At 38.2% G+C, this 17,993-nt stretch overlaps 1 protein-coding gene across 18 annotated transcripts in view; it reads left to right on the forward strand.

Moving 5' to 3' along the window:
- Positions 1–17,592, forward strand: part of ATP2B2 (ATPase plasma membrane Ca2+ transporting 2) — a 361,888-nt gene extending 344,296 nt beyond the window's left edge. For 12 of the 18 annotated variants that reach the window (XM_079967260.1, XM_079967277.1, XM_079967275.1 and 9 more), the window contains one exon: positions 15,623–17,592. In XM_079967260.1, coding sequence (XP_079823386.1) covers positions 15,623–15,934 — 312 coding nt within the window. In that variant the 3' untranslated portion in view covers positions 15,935–17,592. Of the gene's footprint in view, positions 1–1,721; positions 1,771–7,448; positions 7,621–11,748; positions 11,805–15,622 lie in introns of all 18 variants that reach the window. The other 6 variants (XM_079967262.1, XM_079967267.1, XM_079967268.1 and 3 more) reach the window with 4 other exon arrangements.
- Positions 17,593–17,993: the final 401 nt, after the last annotated feature.

Here is a 17,993-nt window from a genome sequence, read left to right on the forward strand (position 1 = left end):
CTCATTTGGTGTTGTCCTAGTGGCCCCTATACTCTTCAGGCGTGGGCAGCAGTCCCCCTTCACCAGTGTCGCTGGGCTTGGAAAGAGAATAGAAAGTATAAAGCACAGAAAGAACGTTTCCTTAACCTACAAGTCATATACAAGTAAACTAGCAAAATCTGAAAGAAATATATGCAAGCTTGCAATATAAACAGCATACTTAGCTCTGTAACTTTGCATTACAGCTGGAAGCTACTGTGGTACATCAAACATTTCTGTGTTGCACTATTTCTGTTACTCTATTCATTCATAAAAAAGGATAATCTTGTATTGTTTCCCAGGAGTTTTACATGAGTCTTTTTGAAGCTAATGAATCCTTTGTTTTGCACCATCAAAAATTGATATTTGAATATATATACATATATATATAGGGGACGCGGGTGGCGCTGTGGTCTAAACCACAGAGCCTAGGGCTTGCCGATTAGAAGGTTGGCGGTTCGAATTCCCATGATGGGGTGAGCTCCCATTGCTCGGTCCCAGCTCCTGCCAACCTAGCAGTTCGAAAGCACGTCAAAGTGCAAGTAGATAAATAGGTACCGCTCCAGTGGGAAGGTAAACGGCGTTTCCTTGCACTGCTCTGGTTCGCCAGAAGTGGCTTAGTCATGCTGGTCACATGACCCAGAAGCTGTATGCTGGCTTCCTCGGCCAATAAAGCGAGATGAGCACCGCAACCCCAGGGTCGGCCACGATGGGACCTAATGGTCTGGGGTCCCTTTACCTTACACGCACACACACACACACACACACACACACACACGTCTGTGATAAACTTGAAATAGGGCTAACCTTGTTCTTTATCTTGTCAGCAAAACCTTGAGAGCTAGAAGCTAAAAAAAGTTTTTCCATATGTTGTATTACTGCATTTATTTTAATTAGAGAAGTTGGGAATGGCACCAGGATTCTTCCTTTTTCTGCTTGTAAAAAAAAATAATAATTAATTGTTTTACTATAATATGAGGAAAAAGCTATGCATGATAAATATATCCAAGTCAGTAGAAGAAAAAGATGGAAGCAGATTTATTAAAATTTGCAACAAAATTTGTTTACTAAAAAATGTTTAAATCATGTGGGTTTCTTTTTTCTGCTCTCTGAATAGGGGTGTTTGTCACTGCAGTAAAGTGTGAAGGTAGTACTAAAAATAGTCAGTTTCTGGAAGGACTATTTTAGTCAAAGCTTTGAAAAGATGTGCTCCCTATAATGCAATGGAGTAGAAGAAAATGAAAATACTGCTTTGTAAGGTCAAGGCACTTCAGGGGTAAAATTAATCCATCTTGGAAGGTTTATTTTTACAATCAGATTTTTAAAGCAATGTGGTTCTATTCAAGCAAATGCTAGTTAATTTTCTAAAGCAGAAGATGATGTATTTTTAGGGGGGTGGCTGTGAATGTTTTTAGTGCAAGAGAAAAATTTCTATTATCCCTTTTGATTTTTGTAAAGAAATAAAAAAGAATGGAAAAGGAAGCGGTGGGATTGGGTGAATGGGAGTAGACCATAGAGCTGGATAAATTTACATTTTTCACTGTGTAAATAATTAAATGAAGATCTGCTCACTTGGGTTAGAGTAGTGATTTGGGATTACTCTCCGAGAGAGAAAAATATTTAATTATATGCCCAAGTGGGGGGCTATTATCAGCCCTAAGTAATCCTCTAAATGTGAATTATTTTCTTCCTGATGGCTGTAGGAGGAGTATTGTCTGTTGACATTTCTGTCAGGATGTCTTTCTGGTTGTGGTGAGTGTAAACAACAAAGAGCAAATACTGCTCTTAGTTCCTCTTGTAGATTGAGAAATATCCTTTAGTTCTATATACTTTTATCTTCATGATCCATGGAAAATTCTTGTTGTTTACTGTTTAAACCAAAATAAACAATAATGATGTTTTCTTGCTAACCAACACTGTTCACTTTCCTTTCTGCTTAGAAGTAGATGTGTTGTGAAAGGCTTTGCTGGTACGTTCCCTGCCAGTTGGAGTCTGTGACTGCCCTGCTCCATGCCTCCATCATGTGCTCATGTGACATCAACAAGCCATTAACTCAGAAAGAGTTTTGCAAGCGGCTCCAATATATCCACTGGAGAGTTCCCATGATGTTTGGGAAGTTCAGATTAGTAAAAGAATTACTGCTGGGCAGTTACTGTCAGGCTGGTGCATCCAGATGCCCCAGTTCAGATAAGCAGAACACCCAAACGAATTAGTACACCTCTACTGCATTTTACAGTAAATAATCAAACAAAGGATTTCTGTGAAGATTAGGTTGATAAGCTTCCTCGTGAATGGCGGAATGATAGAAATCCTCCAGTGCATTATAGACTTCTGGAAATATGGGGAGGGTGATTGGAGCACCTTTTCCAGCTCTTTGATTTTTTCACAGTTGTGTATCAACTGGCCACATATTCCCCAACCGTCCCCCCTCTGTGGGGGAAGATGGAACTTGAAGAGGTAAACCCCCAACCCTCTGGTTTACATCAAGATGGAGTCTCTGTTCTCTCCCTCTTACAGGACAGACAATAAAGGAGTCCTGCACGTCAATATTCAGACCCTTTCCCCCCTCCTGTCTTTCATTACAGGAATTGAAATGACAACACCACCACCTTATCTCAACACATTCCCAGGAAATTCTCTATCTCTCTCTCTCTCTCATGCACGCACGCACGCACGCACACACACACACGCACACACACACTTTGAATAGGAGGAGACAAAAACAGGAGATGTGGGTTAAAGCTAAAGTCTGTGACAGATCTTGCGCTTGGATTTTATTTGTTCATCTGTTTAAACTTTGTAAACAGCAGCCTCTGTTATATTCCAATTTGAATAACAATATTGTTAGCTAAGAGATTAGATCATGACTGAGTTCAGATGTAGTGAGAAACCATGTTTTCCTGCAATGTGAAATAACACTTTACTTGGGTGCCTCTGGTTGTGTGCTCTTCATATCAGGCTTAGAAAACTGATTTGTTTAAATGATGGCTAGTGAGAACAAGACAAGGTTTGATTCTGAATTGTCCTTACAAAGCATAGCTGCTCAAATTTGGATAGAACTGCTTTTAGTTTAAAAGTAAAAGTGGAGGCTCTCAGTCTTTGCCTCTGGCACACAAAAGAAGTAAAGGAGGAACACACAAACCCAAGGCTCATATAGTGAGGAACCATAGTTCCATGTTGCATCAGAATCAGCCTTTTCTACCAGCTTTTTCTGTATCTACATATGGAACAAATTAGTAATTTTAAGGAACAAACTAGGAGACAGGAGGGGAAAAACTTCAGATTACTCAATTTTCTTGCCTATTTGGCAAGATTGATTTATCAAGTTGCCATATTAGAGTAATAAACTGCAACTTTCATCACCAAAGTAGTCTTGAATGGCATTTTAAGAATTTAGTGCAATAGCTGAAGGGGAGGGGAAAATTAAGTTTTCTCTTTTGAAGAGGTACAAGGGCTTTTAGCAAAATTCTACTCATCCAGGTTACTATTATAATATAAATGAATATAATATCCAGTTTCCTTTAAAATGTTTCCTAGTTTGACTTCAGTTCTTTCTTCTTCAACACAGAACAGGTGATACCTTTTTATATTATCTCTACTGCTTTCACACAGAAGGCAAACGTTAAACTTGTTCTGCCTTCAGAATACCCATTGTTAGGCTTTCTAACAGATGTTTTCCACTAATTATTCAGCAAGTTGGGATGTTTAGGTACAAATACATGTGTGAAATCTTAGTGCTGTTATGGACAGTAAATACTGATCTTTCCATATTTACTTGAAATTTGTTTTGGTTTGTTTTTTAGTCTTAGTACAGATCTCTTTTATAATATGATTGAAGAGCATGTAAAATTGATTGACTAGATTTTCACAATGGCACATACATGATAGTCTCTTAACAGGGACTCTAGAAAGCTTGCTGAATTGTCCCTGTTGCAGTGTGCTTCAGATTGCATTAGACTATTTCAAGCCAGAATTTGTATTCAATTCTACTTAAAAGGATTAATTTAGTCAAGTCAGTAAGTACCCCTTAATATTAAGAATGCAATTTATTGTAGTCAAAATAGATTCTTATTGAATGCTGCTCAGCAATTTATGAGCCTTTGGCAAATTTGCCAAAGAGACACTGTGGCCTGTTAGGTAGTGAAGAATCTGGGTCCAAAGCTATAGTAAGTTTGTATATATACTGCATTTTCCAAAAATACATTCATGCTCAAAGCAGTTCACAGAAAACAGTCTAATACCATAATGGTACAAAGAAACTCTAGCACATAATAAAAGATACACTATTACTCCAAGATAACACATCAAAAAGTAAGCCTAAATCTTATCAATCAATAGGTCAATTAACAATACCTTCACATCCCAAGGTAGCTCCACGCTAATGGCATTAGTTCAGGACACCAGGCATCCGTATTAAAGACTAAGCCATTGTAGATTACTAGCTACATTTCTCAGGGTTCCTGGTGTCCAAGAGAAGACTATTTTAGGATTCAAAGTGTCAGGGAAGACGAGGCATATTACAGGGAATCCTCCAATTTTTTATTATTTACTTATTTTAAATATACATACTCCACTTTTCACCTGATCTGGGTCTCAAAGTGACTTTCAAAGACTCAAAACATGCAATTTTAAGCAGTGCTGTATGCCTCCATCAAGGCTTTGGATTTGTGGTTCATTCACTTTCAGTTGTCCCTTCCTTGACCAGATAGAATTGTTATGCACAGGATATAACAGTTCATGATGGTCTACCAAATGAAATACAGCATGGCTTCTCCAGAACCATGTGCCAGATCATGTGACAACCTGCCCTATTAATAAGTAAATATTGGGATGAATTCACATAGCTACATGTCCAAAGGAGATTTGACTTATGTTTCTTTGCTGAATGGCAAAGTTCTTTTGAAATGGAAGGGAGATTTTAAAGAAGATTAGGATAAAGCAGTATGTTTGTGGCGTGGGAATGGATATTTACTGTTGAAAGAATAGAAGTTTGTACTGGGCATGCCTTAAAGGACATATCCGTGTCCAGACACAGTACATAAATTCCATCCCCACGCTACTTGTGCTTTAAAACTTATTTATGTTGCTCCAGAATGTGGATGAGGAGGAATCCAGTTTTAGTAGATAGCTTTGATGTTCTTATGTGCATTTTAATGCACATTAAACGAATGTGGTTTTTTCCCCAGCAAGTATTGCACACAAAGATGCATTCTGCTACATGTGGATCTCCCTAACTGCTTCTTAGTGACGATCACAAATGTCCCAAGTAAGGTGCTCACATAGGTGAACATCATACCTTGAATGTTCATGAAGAGGATTGGAGCAAAGACAGCTCTGCACAGTCTTCTGAAAGCAAGGCTCTGTTTGCCCTGATCCCATGAGCCTAACATTTCCTATGAGCCCAAAGATAAAGAAACATAGCTTTGAGCAGGTGTGCAAAAGAAGGATGTTTCAGCCTCATCAAATGTGACATTCGTACTAATACTAGGTATCTTTGTGATACCTTGATCAGTATTTTGTGACCCATTTGTGTCTTACTGAGACGTATGTAAACATATTCATCCTAAGGTGTTCTGATGTAACACCTAGTCTAAAAACACCAGTATTGTGCTTTCCGTTATATTACAGATGTTTTTGCAGTAGGCAGAGTGGAATCTCCACTTCACTACCATAACCCTTAATGGCAATTACAAGTGTGTGTGTGTGTAATTGTATATTTGCCAAAATGTCTGTGACAGAATATTTATGAGAAGAAATTTATCAGCTAGAGATGGGTGACCTACCCATGGCTTGTGTTGTAATGATTCAGAAATAAGCTAAGCCATTTCCCCTAAAATCAGGAAATGATTCTGCTTGTTTTCAGTACATTCTGAATTTGGATGGGTCTTAGAATCCCAGATCTCTGGCTGTCAAATGACCGCTTCATACAGCCAGGACAGCTCTCTCTAGACTGTGAGAAGATGTTGAGGTTAAACTGGCCTCCCAGGAGGAAAAAGCTATTGTGGGGTGGGCTTGGAGTAAGAGGATCATTTTCAGTAGTCAGCAGATCCCCTGCATAGCCTGTTTAAAGGTTGTGGGGCAAAAATTGCTTGTGGTGAGGAGCCTGTTTCTTGACCCAGGGGTCTTCTGCAGGGAGTGGATTTCCTCTCTGCCCCCTGCAGCCTCTTCAATATAATTGTGTAATAGCATCCCTAAGTATTTTAATTTAAACAGAAGAGTATGTCAAGGATTATTACTTTTTTTGGCAAGGTTTGCATTATGAACTCTTGAAGCCTAACTTAGCCTGTCGAGCTTTGCTTTCATATCTAATACATCTAATATCCATATTTGTTTTCCTAGCAACATAATGTGTAGCAGTATAATACCACCTAACATTTGTATAGCACTTTCAAATGTTCAAAGTGCTTAATGTGTTATTTATCTGGTTGTAATCTTTACAACAGACCTTTCAGGTAAGTCAGTGTTATCCTCCATGGAGCAATCAAGGCTGAGAAGGAATAGCTTGAGTAAAGTACCCAGTGTGTTCAGGGCAGAGGTGATATGAAAACAAGAGACTTCCTGGTTCATACTCTGCCCTGCCATTAGGTCCTGTGTGGCAGGTGCCTCAGAAGAAAGATCCTGGGTAAAAAATGATATTTTCAACCTGGATGGATGCAATTTCAATCTTCTACTTGGCTCCAAAATGTACAGGTGTACCCAATACAATGAATTAGTAAATTATTTGTAAATGGAAAGCTATTTCACTGTGCAACTTTCATAATCAGAATCATTGTTGGTGAATGATGAAAAAAGAATGAGGTAATTTTAATGTGGTTCAAGTACATATGAAGTCCTAGGTTTACCTTTTGACTATTATGAATCCAAAATGGTCAGAAAAGTGGTTCATATGGCATTTATTATTCAGTACTATTATTTCAGGCTACAATCCTATACACACTTATCAGGGACTAAGCTCAACTGAACTGAATGGTGCTTTTCTCTGAATAGACATGCATAGGTAGAATTTATTTTTTAAATGAGATTGGATGTGTCTGAATTTCTTCCCTGTCCTACTTTTTGAAGAAAATCTACATGGTAATACTGGTAGATACAAGGGTAATGACTATCTGCAGATGAACTCCATAGTAACGTCAGAAATTACAGTAATTTATTATTAAAGCCCAATAGTAACACAAATGTATACATAACAGTTTTTCTTCTAACTTCCTTGAAATGAGTTGGCAAACTGTCAGTTGTGCTGCCTAACATTGTTCTGTACAGAACCTGCCTGTCTATTCTAAATTTTAAAAGGGGCTTGTTTTATTCTGACCTTGAAAATGGAAGCACTATTTGTATGAGCAGCTGAACTTGACTAGAAAATATTGTTCCTGTGGGTTGCAAAGCTCTGTCCGTTCGTCAAGCAACTTGTCTCATTCTTTCCTCCATTACAGATCGAAGTAGTCAATACTTTCAAGAGTGGCACTTCCTTTCAGGGGGCTCTCAGGAGACAATCCTCCGTCACAAGCCAGAACCAGGATGTAACCAATATTTCTAGCCCTAGCCACGTTTCGTTATCCAATGCTCTTTCCTCTCCTACCAGCACAACTGCTGCGGCGGCTGGGCGTGAGTGTGTATTCTTAATGCATCTGATTACAGAGATGCCAACTTATCTAGCAGTCATTCAAGACTGGGCCATTCAAGATTATGTCCCTTTCCCACCTCTTATATTCCAGAATAAGTCATATAGTTGAAATATTGGCACACCACAGTGGCACTCTTCCTTACAGGTCTCCATTTTCAGAAATAGGGTGTGCCTCTATAAAGCTATCTCCTATGGAATGAATACCAATTTCTTCTTTTATGAAAATATCTCTATATGATAAATCTCCTCTGAACAGTTCACATGTTCACATTTCTTCTTAGATTGTAAACTACATCTCCTGTTGCCTCATCTTTCCAAGGCTGCTTCGCTTTATAAAATATTGGACTAGATTTTATGTAGTAGGACAACATTTGAAAACACATAAAGCAGGATTCTTCTCACACATGCTCTGAGATAGTAAATTGTTCTATTAAATCTATTATCACGCCCATTTCTTTAATACTGTTATCTATGCAGTTCACTACTGAATGCCTAGTATACTTGCGGTTGTATCGAGTGTTGTGCCTCCACTGACGGAAGACTCTTTGGTCCAGTGGAGGCTCTTATCAGTGGAACAGGGAAGGAGACTATTTTTGCCACCCGGCCCTGCAACACCCCCCCCCCTCAAACGACGACACTGTTCCAAAGTTCCCCAAACTCCCTGGGAAATTTTTTATGGGTGATGGGAACTTCAGGGAGGAGGGTGAACCTTTAATTCTCCTTTCTGAGGATGAAAGCTATTGTTAGATCAAAGAGGCTTCCGTCTTTGGATACAATCCTATTCAAATAAATGGCAAACGTTATACCCTGTAAAAAAAAAAGTATAAACAATCAACAGCCAAATTAAGATGTAAAGAATTTCCTATGTGTGTACCATCCCTAAATGTATTCCATCAATGAAGAGTAACATAATAGATGCTAAATGTTTAGGTTTAGTAAATATTAGGATTTAATTAGAACTTGTTTGTTATAACTGGGATGTGTTATAAGACAGTCTCAGTGTGTATTATAACCGAGTAATGTGAGGGGTTTGAGGGGTTTAATTAGTTTTTATGTGTAAAGACTTTCTATCAGACCTTGAGAATGTAATCAAGATTCATGTGTATTGAAAGATGTGTGCGTGGACCTATTTCTGAGCACCAGCAATTAGCATTTGAAGAGTTAATTAACCTAGGTAAACATCCTAAGTGTATACCAGCCTTTAATCCTAGTCAATCAACTAGTGTTGATGAAGTCAAACAAACTCCTTTGTTAGGTGAGCCTGGGAGAATTAACCATTAGTACTTCAGCGCATCAAAAGTTCTAGCCATTAGAATGTGAATGAGTAAGGTGGCAAATAAATTAGTAGAAATAATAATAATAATAATAATAATAATAATAATAATAATAATTAATAATAATAATAATAATAATAATAATAATAATAAATAATTTCATTATTTATATTCTGCCCATCTGACTGGGTTGCCCCAGTCACTCTGGGCGGCTCCCAACAAAATATTAAAAACACAATAAAACATAAACCATTAAAAAGATAGTACAAGGAAGCAGACAAGGAACTATGCTTGCATGTGCCCTGGAGACCAAGATAGCCTGCAGATCAAAAAGGAGGCTGGTGATTCTGCCGTAAGGCTAAGGTGGCATTTTGAAGTGCTGCTGCTGTGCACCCCTCCATTGAAGGCTAAATGTTGTATATATGTGTAAAATAAACCATATATCTTAAAACACAACAGCCTCTGCTGTGTCTGAACTCCCAACGGAAACACGGTCCTGAGTCACCCCCCAGGGGGCCCTGGAATCTTGCTACCGCTCAGCAGAGATTAGGGTGGCATGTAACACTGGTGTCAGAAGTGGGTTCACACACACAATCCAATACACATGGATCTTGATCACATTTTCAAGGTCTTATACAGGCTTTACACATAAACACAAATTAAACACTTCAAACCCATTACAGCATTATTATTATTATTATTTTATTTAAATCTGTTATTATTATTTTATTATATATTTATGACCTACCTTTATCCTGTCAGAGACTTTCAGCAACATACATTAAAAGCAATTAAAAACCTAAAAACACAGCTACACAGGCAGAACTTACAGTTCTCACCCCACTAAAGAAACCACAATGCCACATTTCAAATTAAGCCAAAAGAACAGGTAAAGAGAAAAGTATTTGCCTGGCACCTAAAATATATAGAAAGATAATAATAATTTTATCATTTGTACCCCGCCTATCTGACTGGGTTGCCCCAGTCATTCTGGGTGACTTCCAACATATATAAAAGCATAAGAAAACATTGCGCATTAAAAGACTTTCCTATACAGGGTGTGCCTCTCTGGGAGAGTTGCCACAAGTGGGCAACCACTGATAATAGCCCCAGCCCCATTCTTCTCTGGGGAGGTGGGGTCTGCAACTCTCTGGCAAGAAAGAGAGAAAGGATAAGTCCCCTTTGTGTGACTAGAAGTCTGTCATGCAAGTGGGCTGCTGTAGTTGAATATCAGCAAACCTTTCTATGCAACTAGCTGGTCATATGTTCCAGTAACTTTAAAAAGCAGGCAGGAACCAGTATATAGGATATGAAACCCAAAGAACTGCATATGCCATCCTTCCATGCTAATGCCATTGCAATTGATACTCCTGCTGTAGCTGGCATTGGAAGCTAACTCTACTTGCAGCCTCGGAGCATGTAAAAATTGCACATTTTTCTTCCACCTGTCATTTAATCTCCTTTATCCTTCTGTTCTAACTTATTAAAAGATAACATGCTGCTGCTTTAGTTTTAAAATTTTAGCTAAGAGGTATCACTATATATATTATAATGATACATTTTCAAAATTAGATTTGGAGTCACATTCCTGTAAAATATTTTGGTTAGGTTGTTGGTTGTGCAAAGCCATACCGTTGCTTTTTGGGGTTGGATAGGCTTCAAATATACTGCTAATTTTGAACTCCATTAGCTAAGATGCAGGGTTTTTTATTTTTTATTTTTGTTTTAAAAACAATCTTCAGCCATGGAGAAAAAGGAGAGAGCTTTTATTTCTCTTGTTAGGTCTTCTAGCATTAAAAAGAAGATGATAACATTATGGGACACTGACCCACAGACCCTCTACAATTTGTATCTCTCATCCCAGTATCATTTTCCTCCCCCACTTTTTTTCTTTTAGGAGGGAGGAAAGGGGTTTAAGAATTGAACATAGATGCTATTGATGTACATCTACACAAACTGTGTGTTCTGGCTTCTGTCACAGTGTCCCATTATGTCAGAAGCGGTTTAGACATGCTGGCCACATGACCCGGAAAGCTGTCTGCGGATAAACGCCAGCTCCCTTAGCCTGAAAGCGGAGTTGAGCGCCACACCCCATAGCTGATTTTGACTAGACTTAACTGTCCAGGGGTCCTTTACCACACCAAGCAATGCCACATTCTGTGGGTGTGAGTGTGCAACATCTTAGGATCCCCACTGCATGTAAAAAAAAAAAAAGCACTGGGTTAGTGAGTCTGTGAATGGACCCCATCCGATAACTAAGTAATGTACAATTCATTGTTTCCCATGAAGTTGCTAGCAAACAATGCTTATGTATTCTGCATTGTTTTTTCATTCTTTTTGAAATATGTTGAGAGTAGAAGGATTATTTTTCTATACAAATGGCACTTGTCTGAACTACTACTTCCATATAATGCTCATGCCATTGCTGTGGTGTATTGGCTTGAAAATGTTGCTATAGCTTTGAACACAGCACCTGCACAGTGATGCCAGTTCATGAAAACACCCCATGTACATTACTGTACTCTCAAAGTCCTCTTGCTGATGTGCCACTGAGGGTGAAATGGCCCTGAATATTTTCAGTGCTCTGAACGTATTTCAAAATGAAGAGAAGTCTGACTACAGTTAAGTCAACATAAGACTTGCCTTTGCACAACCACATCCTTAACTAAAAATAGAAGCAGTTAAACCTAAGAGTTGGCATCTCTTGGCAAAACAGTCTTCATGTTTACATTTATAAACTAACCGCCTTACTGTCCTTTCAATAAAATTGCAATATTTGCTTTTGTAGTGCCCAACTCTCTACTTTCTGAATATTAAATGTGTTTGTTTTCCCAGAGGGCTAGAGATCACTGGACAAAAGGGTTCAGCAGGAGAGAGTGAAATAAAAAGAGGTTGTGAGTCTTTAACCTTGAGCCTGACAATGAATGTGAACCAAACTCAAGATACTTGGCTTATATGAAGCCAGGTAAACATTCGAGTATAAGCTCATATGCTACCTACTGTAGTACATCTGAAAACTGGTCCTGCATATTTAAATGGCATTGTAATTAGGAATGATATTCTATCAGGGTGGTGTTTTGTTCTTCAGTGGAGGTAAAAATCTGCAGTATCTAAAAATTGTATTTATCTTTTCTTTGCTGGATGCAAATATCTATGTCTCACTTTCAGTGTGGGGCAAAATTGAAGCACTTTTTATTACAGCAGCAGAGAAGAAAGAAGTGGAAACTTAAAAGCCATGTCAAAAGGTCCTGAAGTGTTGTCCTTAACCCCACCCGTAATCCCATGTTAAGAGCAGTCCATTTTTTCCTGTTGTCTCCATTCCTGTGAGAAAAGAGAGCTGTACATCATTGTTTATCATCTCTTGACATTGTCCGTTTCATGAACACTGTCCATTACATGATCGCCATGTAGTTGATATCTATTTCTGGTATGTCCCCACATGTACATGGAAAGCAAGCACACATACAATCTTATATGAGGGTCATTAAAACCTGCCTATATAAGGAAATAGCCCAAAAGGCTACATCTTTAATCCTCACAACTCTTAGTTTAGTGATCTAATTAAACTATATAGCATTTTCTTCCTTTTAATATAACTTCAGGAGACTCTAATTATAAAGTGACCCTCCAGATATTGTTAGTTTCCAACTACCATAAGCCCCAGCCAGCATGGCCAATGATCAACAGAATGCAACAGAATTTTGTGAGTTACCCTTCCTTAGAAGGACTCCTGCAGATTCACTAAACCTCCCCACCCCCATCCCACTCAGCTCACAAAGGAGTTTAGAAGTATGGCACTAGCACATAAAATATTTTTCCTAATGTGTCCTTCTTTTAAAAGTTCTCAGGTCAGAATCCCAAATTATTCGGAAACAGGCTAGGTTCATGCTGATGCCTATAAGTATCTTCTGCTTGAAGAGATTGTTGATCATAGTGCATATTTAGACAGTGCATATTACTTCTGAGGAGAAGGACTGCTTTGGTAAATGGCTACATACGAAATAGTCTTATAACAAAGTCATGCGATTGCTCTAGTTCAGGGGTCGGCAAGGTTTACCTTGCCTGGGCCGGTTCACACCAGCAGAGATTCCCTCCATGGGCCGGATTGCGAGCGGGTATGAACACACATGCACGTGATTTCCAGCATCTCTGTATGCACAGATGTGATTTCCGGCGTCTGCGCAAACACGATTTTCAGTGTGTCGTCGCAATTTCTAGAGCCACAAAACGAGTCCCTGCGCCACGCTGTGCTGGTTTAGCACAGTGCACGGGGACTCACCAAGCGGGCAGCTCAGTTTGGAGGCGGCTCATGGTCCATTTAAACGACCCCGTGGGCCACTTGTGGCCCATGGGCCTTAGGTTGCCAACCCCTGCTCCAGTTAGTTCAGTATTGTCTACCCTGACTCACAGTGGCTCTCCAGTTATAAAACACTATATATGCAAGATATATACATATGCTTGGCCCAATCCTGTATTTTTATTTATTTTTAAATTGTATACCCAACTCCTTGTTGCAAACCCCCGGGTTGGTGACACATGCAAAGATAAAATATCAGAATATCATGTCACAGTCCATAATGTAAGATTCTAAAAGGGAAGGTTCCAGAGAGTGAATCACTGTTGCCTTACTATCACTATCCTGGAATGGCTGAGCTGGTGAACTAGTCAGAGCTGGAAATCAGCCTCCTACCCACAGGGGTTGTGCATCTCATTTAGCCACCTGAGGCAAAAGGGAAAGGTAATCCCCCCCCCCTTCCACTGCCCTCCTACTGCTGAAGCCTCCCTACCTGGGGTATTCAGTGGTGCTCTTGAGAGCAGCAGCAACAATGGTGGGCAAGATCTCACAGTATTGTCAATTGAGCATTTCCATCTGTTGTGGACCATAACTGGCACACATTATTTATTTACTATAGTAATATAATTCCCCTCTATGACATTGACAGCTTACAGTGTAGAATGATAAAATGCAATTTAAAGACACAAGACCTCCAGCACAAAGAATAATAAAAGTAGATAAATTGTGGTTCAGAACCAAGCATGCGCCATGTTGGATATGTGTAATCTGTAGTCAGAAGGTACATGAGACTACCGCTTTGCAAAAGCTAAGGTGGTTTGTGTATGCCAGATTGTTTTTCATGATGTAAGAACGGTGGGGTGCAAATGTCAGAAAACAAATAAAACACTCAAACATTTCTAAAAGGCCCCAGAGATTTTCAGGTGAGCATCCCTTGCTCAATGCATTTGCCATTAGTACCTCATTCAGACTAGCATTAATACCTCACTCATAATTAGGAGAAAAATAAAAAGCTCAATGACTCTAGAATTCATTTATAGTCATAATACATTTCCCAACAATTCACATACTTGCCATTCTGTTTTTTCCTTGCTAATTCTTTCCTTCAAGAAATCCTGTCTTTTCTCACTAATAACATAGTAGAAGCCTCTGCTTTGGCAAGAGCCCACCAGGCAAGCCACTTCTGGAAGGAATCTAGAATGCTCTCCTGTTTCTGGTCACGGAGAACTATTTGTCCTTTGCTGACTCAGCAATGCATCCTGCTGCTCCTGCAGCTCAGTGCAGGCATAATTAATTGGTGGGCCATCCAAACATTACTTCAATTAAGTACCTGGCTTTCCCATGTTCTTATGGCTTAGTGATGGAAAGGCAAGAAAATATCTTGACATAACTAAATGGACATCAAGTACTGCAGATGAGGCATAAAAATGTACCACCTTATGCACTTAACTTTATGAATGATGTTCATAAGTGAGACACAGAAAATGAAGGAATCGGACTTTTGTAATTCAATTATATGAAACCCAATAATCACTATATAATTTTCTAGTCTTAATTGTTTATTAATAAGTTATTTTAAAAACAAATGGCTAGAACAGTGGGTCTATACTCGAGTGTTTACCTCACATATGCATGAAGAAAAAATAAAAGTTGTATCAACAATTACATGTTCACATTATCCAGGCTTCCAAGTGTAGTTGTTGTGTGCCAATTAGCTGTGTTTATGTGATTACTGTGACTTTTTCCTGTATAGCATGTTTTTGCCTAAGTATTTTGTCTGCTTGGCTTTGTGTGCGTGTGCGTGTGTATGTGCGTGTGTGCTTTTGGCTGCTTCATTTAGATCTTGCTTTTTTCAAAAACCTATGCTCTGTTCTTACATTTGGCTCCTATGTTTGTCTCTCATACCTATCCATCCATCCAACTGTGTCTATGTTTTGTGCTTTCTCGTTTGAGACATACAATTTGTTTTGTGTTGGGTTTTTTTTGTGTGTGTGTCTATATAAATGAAACTTTTTAAAGAATAAAAGCTTTCTTAATTATTCACTGCAAACTATCAACATGCATGGTTCTACATTTGCATTTGAATTAACATGGCTTGTCTTTTACTAGGGAAATATCACATGAGTGGATGTTTGCTTTCTTTAACCAATGCTTCCCATCAGTTCTGGGAACAGTTCTGATGGCTTTAATCTCATATGGTTTTAACATTGCAGTTGATTCAGACGCCTAAAATGCACAAAACTGAGCCACTTGTTTATGCATTTAGCATCCAGAGACTATGGACTACAGCTGCCTGCTCTGCCCTAACCATATGCCACATTTTTTTCACCAAAACAAAAAAATGTAAATCATAATGAGATGTTTTGAAAAAGCAGTTACCACTGACATCTTTTCTATCTTTTTCCCTCCTCTCAGATCCGCGTCGTGAAGGCATTCCGTAGCTCTCTCTATGAAGGGTTAGAAAAACCAGAATCTAGAACCTCCATTCACAACTTTATGACTCATCCTGAATTTAGGATAGAAGATTCCCAGCCCCATATCCCTCTCATTGACAACACAGAACTAGAAGAAGACCCTGCACTCAAGCAAAACCCAAGTCCACCGTCTTCACTGAACAAGAACAATAGTGCTATCGACAGTGGAATAAACCTTACAACTGATACAAGTAAATCAGCTACCTCTTCTAGTCCAGGAAGCCCGATCCATAGCCTGGAGACATCACTTTAGCTGAAAATGTCACTGCAAAAATATTAATATAAATATATACATAGAGAGATATGTATAAACAATGCTGGCTGAGAAGCTGTTTGAACTCCTGTTCACTTTGAGAGAGGGGGGGACAGAACGAACCACTGATCATGATGGTTTTGGGGGATTTACATATGGCTGATTTACATATTCCCCTCTTGCTCCCCCCCCCCCGCAGAAACAAACAAAAACAATACAAATGCCCTCCTGCATGAATGTACTACCCACTTCCAACCTTTCCTTCTTTTTATTCCTTAAGCAGGAAATGCAGAGGACTTCTTTGAGGCTATTTATCCAATTCACTGCTCTGTGAGTTTTTTTGGGTTTTTTTAATGCTTGTGTGGCATGGACTCAGTTGTATAGATTAATTTAAATATTTTTTTTGAAGTTGCAAAGCTTAACTTGCACAGTAGATTTGCACCAGTTGGACAGAGGAACCTAAAATAAGCATTTATGAGACTATATATAGAAATATATAAATATATACATAATATAATTATATATGTGTATATATCCATATATATATTTATATCTATATACAGATATAGATATAGGTATATATAAAGTTTCTTTGTTGGCATGTTGCCTTTTTCTGCTCAAATTGCTATATTTTAACTTATTTATGTCCTAAAAATAAAGAATGTAATTTGTTTACAGAACTGTAGATAATATCCTTAACTATTTGTAGGATTAAGACAGCACTTCCTGCCGAGATAATATTCAAATCGCTCAATTCAATGAAAATTTCTGTAATATGGCACCCTGGATGTTTTATTACAACTGTGATCAGATTTTTGCCTGATAGGTTTTTCTTTTTTTGTTAAATAATGTAGATATTGCTAGCAAATAACAAAAGAAGCCAAAATATAATATATTGGATGTAGCATTGTGATCCTATATAGAGGGTGATGAAACAGAAAGGCTTCCTTTGTTTTAAATACACATTTAAATGATCAGGTTTTTTGCTCTCTCTTTTTTAATGAATTATTTGACCTTATTTTGATGCAATACTTAATGATGAGGCCATTTCATTATTTAAGTGTATTGCAATGGCTTCTTAAACATATATTTTTTAAAGATTATAATAAACCTCAGTGGAGTTTCTGAATATCAGTTCAAAAATAAGTTATATTTGGCTTTGTATGAAGATCAAACTAATGTTGAAATACTGTGTGCTGGATTCTATTCCATTAGAAATTTAGTCATTTATTTCTTGAAAAATATGGGCTGTTGGCATTTTGGATGAGAACCACTATGGTTTGTTGCTTTGACATTTAAAAAGAAAAATAATATCATTTTATGCACTATGTAGACCTGAATGAAACTTTATGAAGTGTATACTGAAATGTGCTTTGTGTGATTATTTTTAAACCAAGCTTGTCTTCCTGTAGTCACAAAAGTATATTATAGCAAATCCACTAATGTTGTTTTCCCCTTGTATTGTGCTTTCTACACTGAAAGCCATTGTAAACAACTGCAATATTCTGGGTGAGATTTCTTTTTTCTTCAAGATGGTAACAGCCCTGGTAATTTAAAAGCTTATATAATTGCTATGTCAACCACTTGAATGCAAAGCACTTTGTGGGTCACAGATTTTTCATAAATGACTTTTGTATTTAATACAAGGTTTGCTTCAAGACTTTTCAGCAAATGATCTTTTCCATAAACTTGTACAGTGCAAAAGACATTTTGATTAATATGATCAATTATGCCAGAAGAGTTGGAGGGAAAGCCCTTTAAATTAGCTTGAAAACTTTATATGTTGTTGTATTGCCTGCTGTTTTAAAGTTGGCTAATAAGGTGGAACAACTGTAGTCAGAAGAACTATTGCAAGACAAGATGAGACTCCTGGCCAACTACAGTTTCAGATGACTAATGTTTTGAGGGCATATCAGAACTATTCTGCCAGGTAAAGTTCTAACCACCTTGAATTGCCTGCTTCTCTAACCACCTTGAATTGCCTGCTTCTGGACTTTCGTAAGAAGCTTTTAATGTCTTTTGGCTCTACATAATTCACTCTGATCCAAACGTCTGGCTG

Source organism: Podarcis cretensis, assembly GCF_951804945.1.
Source record: "Podarcis cretensis genome assembly, chromosome: 2".
NCBI lineage: Eukaryota > Metazoa > Chordata > Lepidosauria > Squamata > Lacertidae > Podarcis > Podarcis cretensis.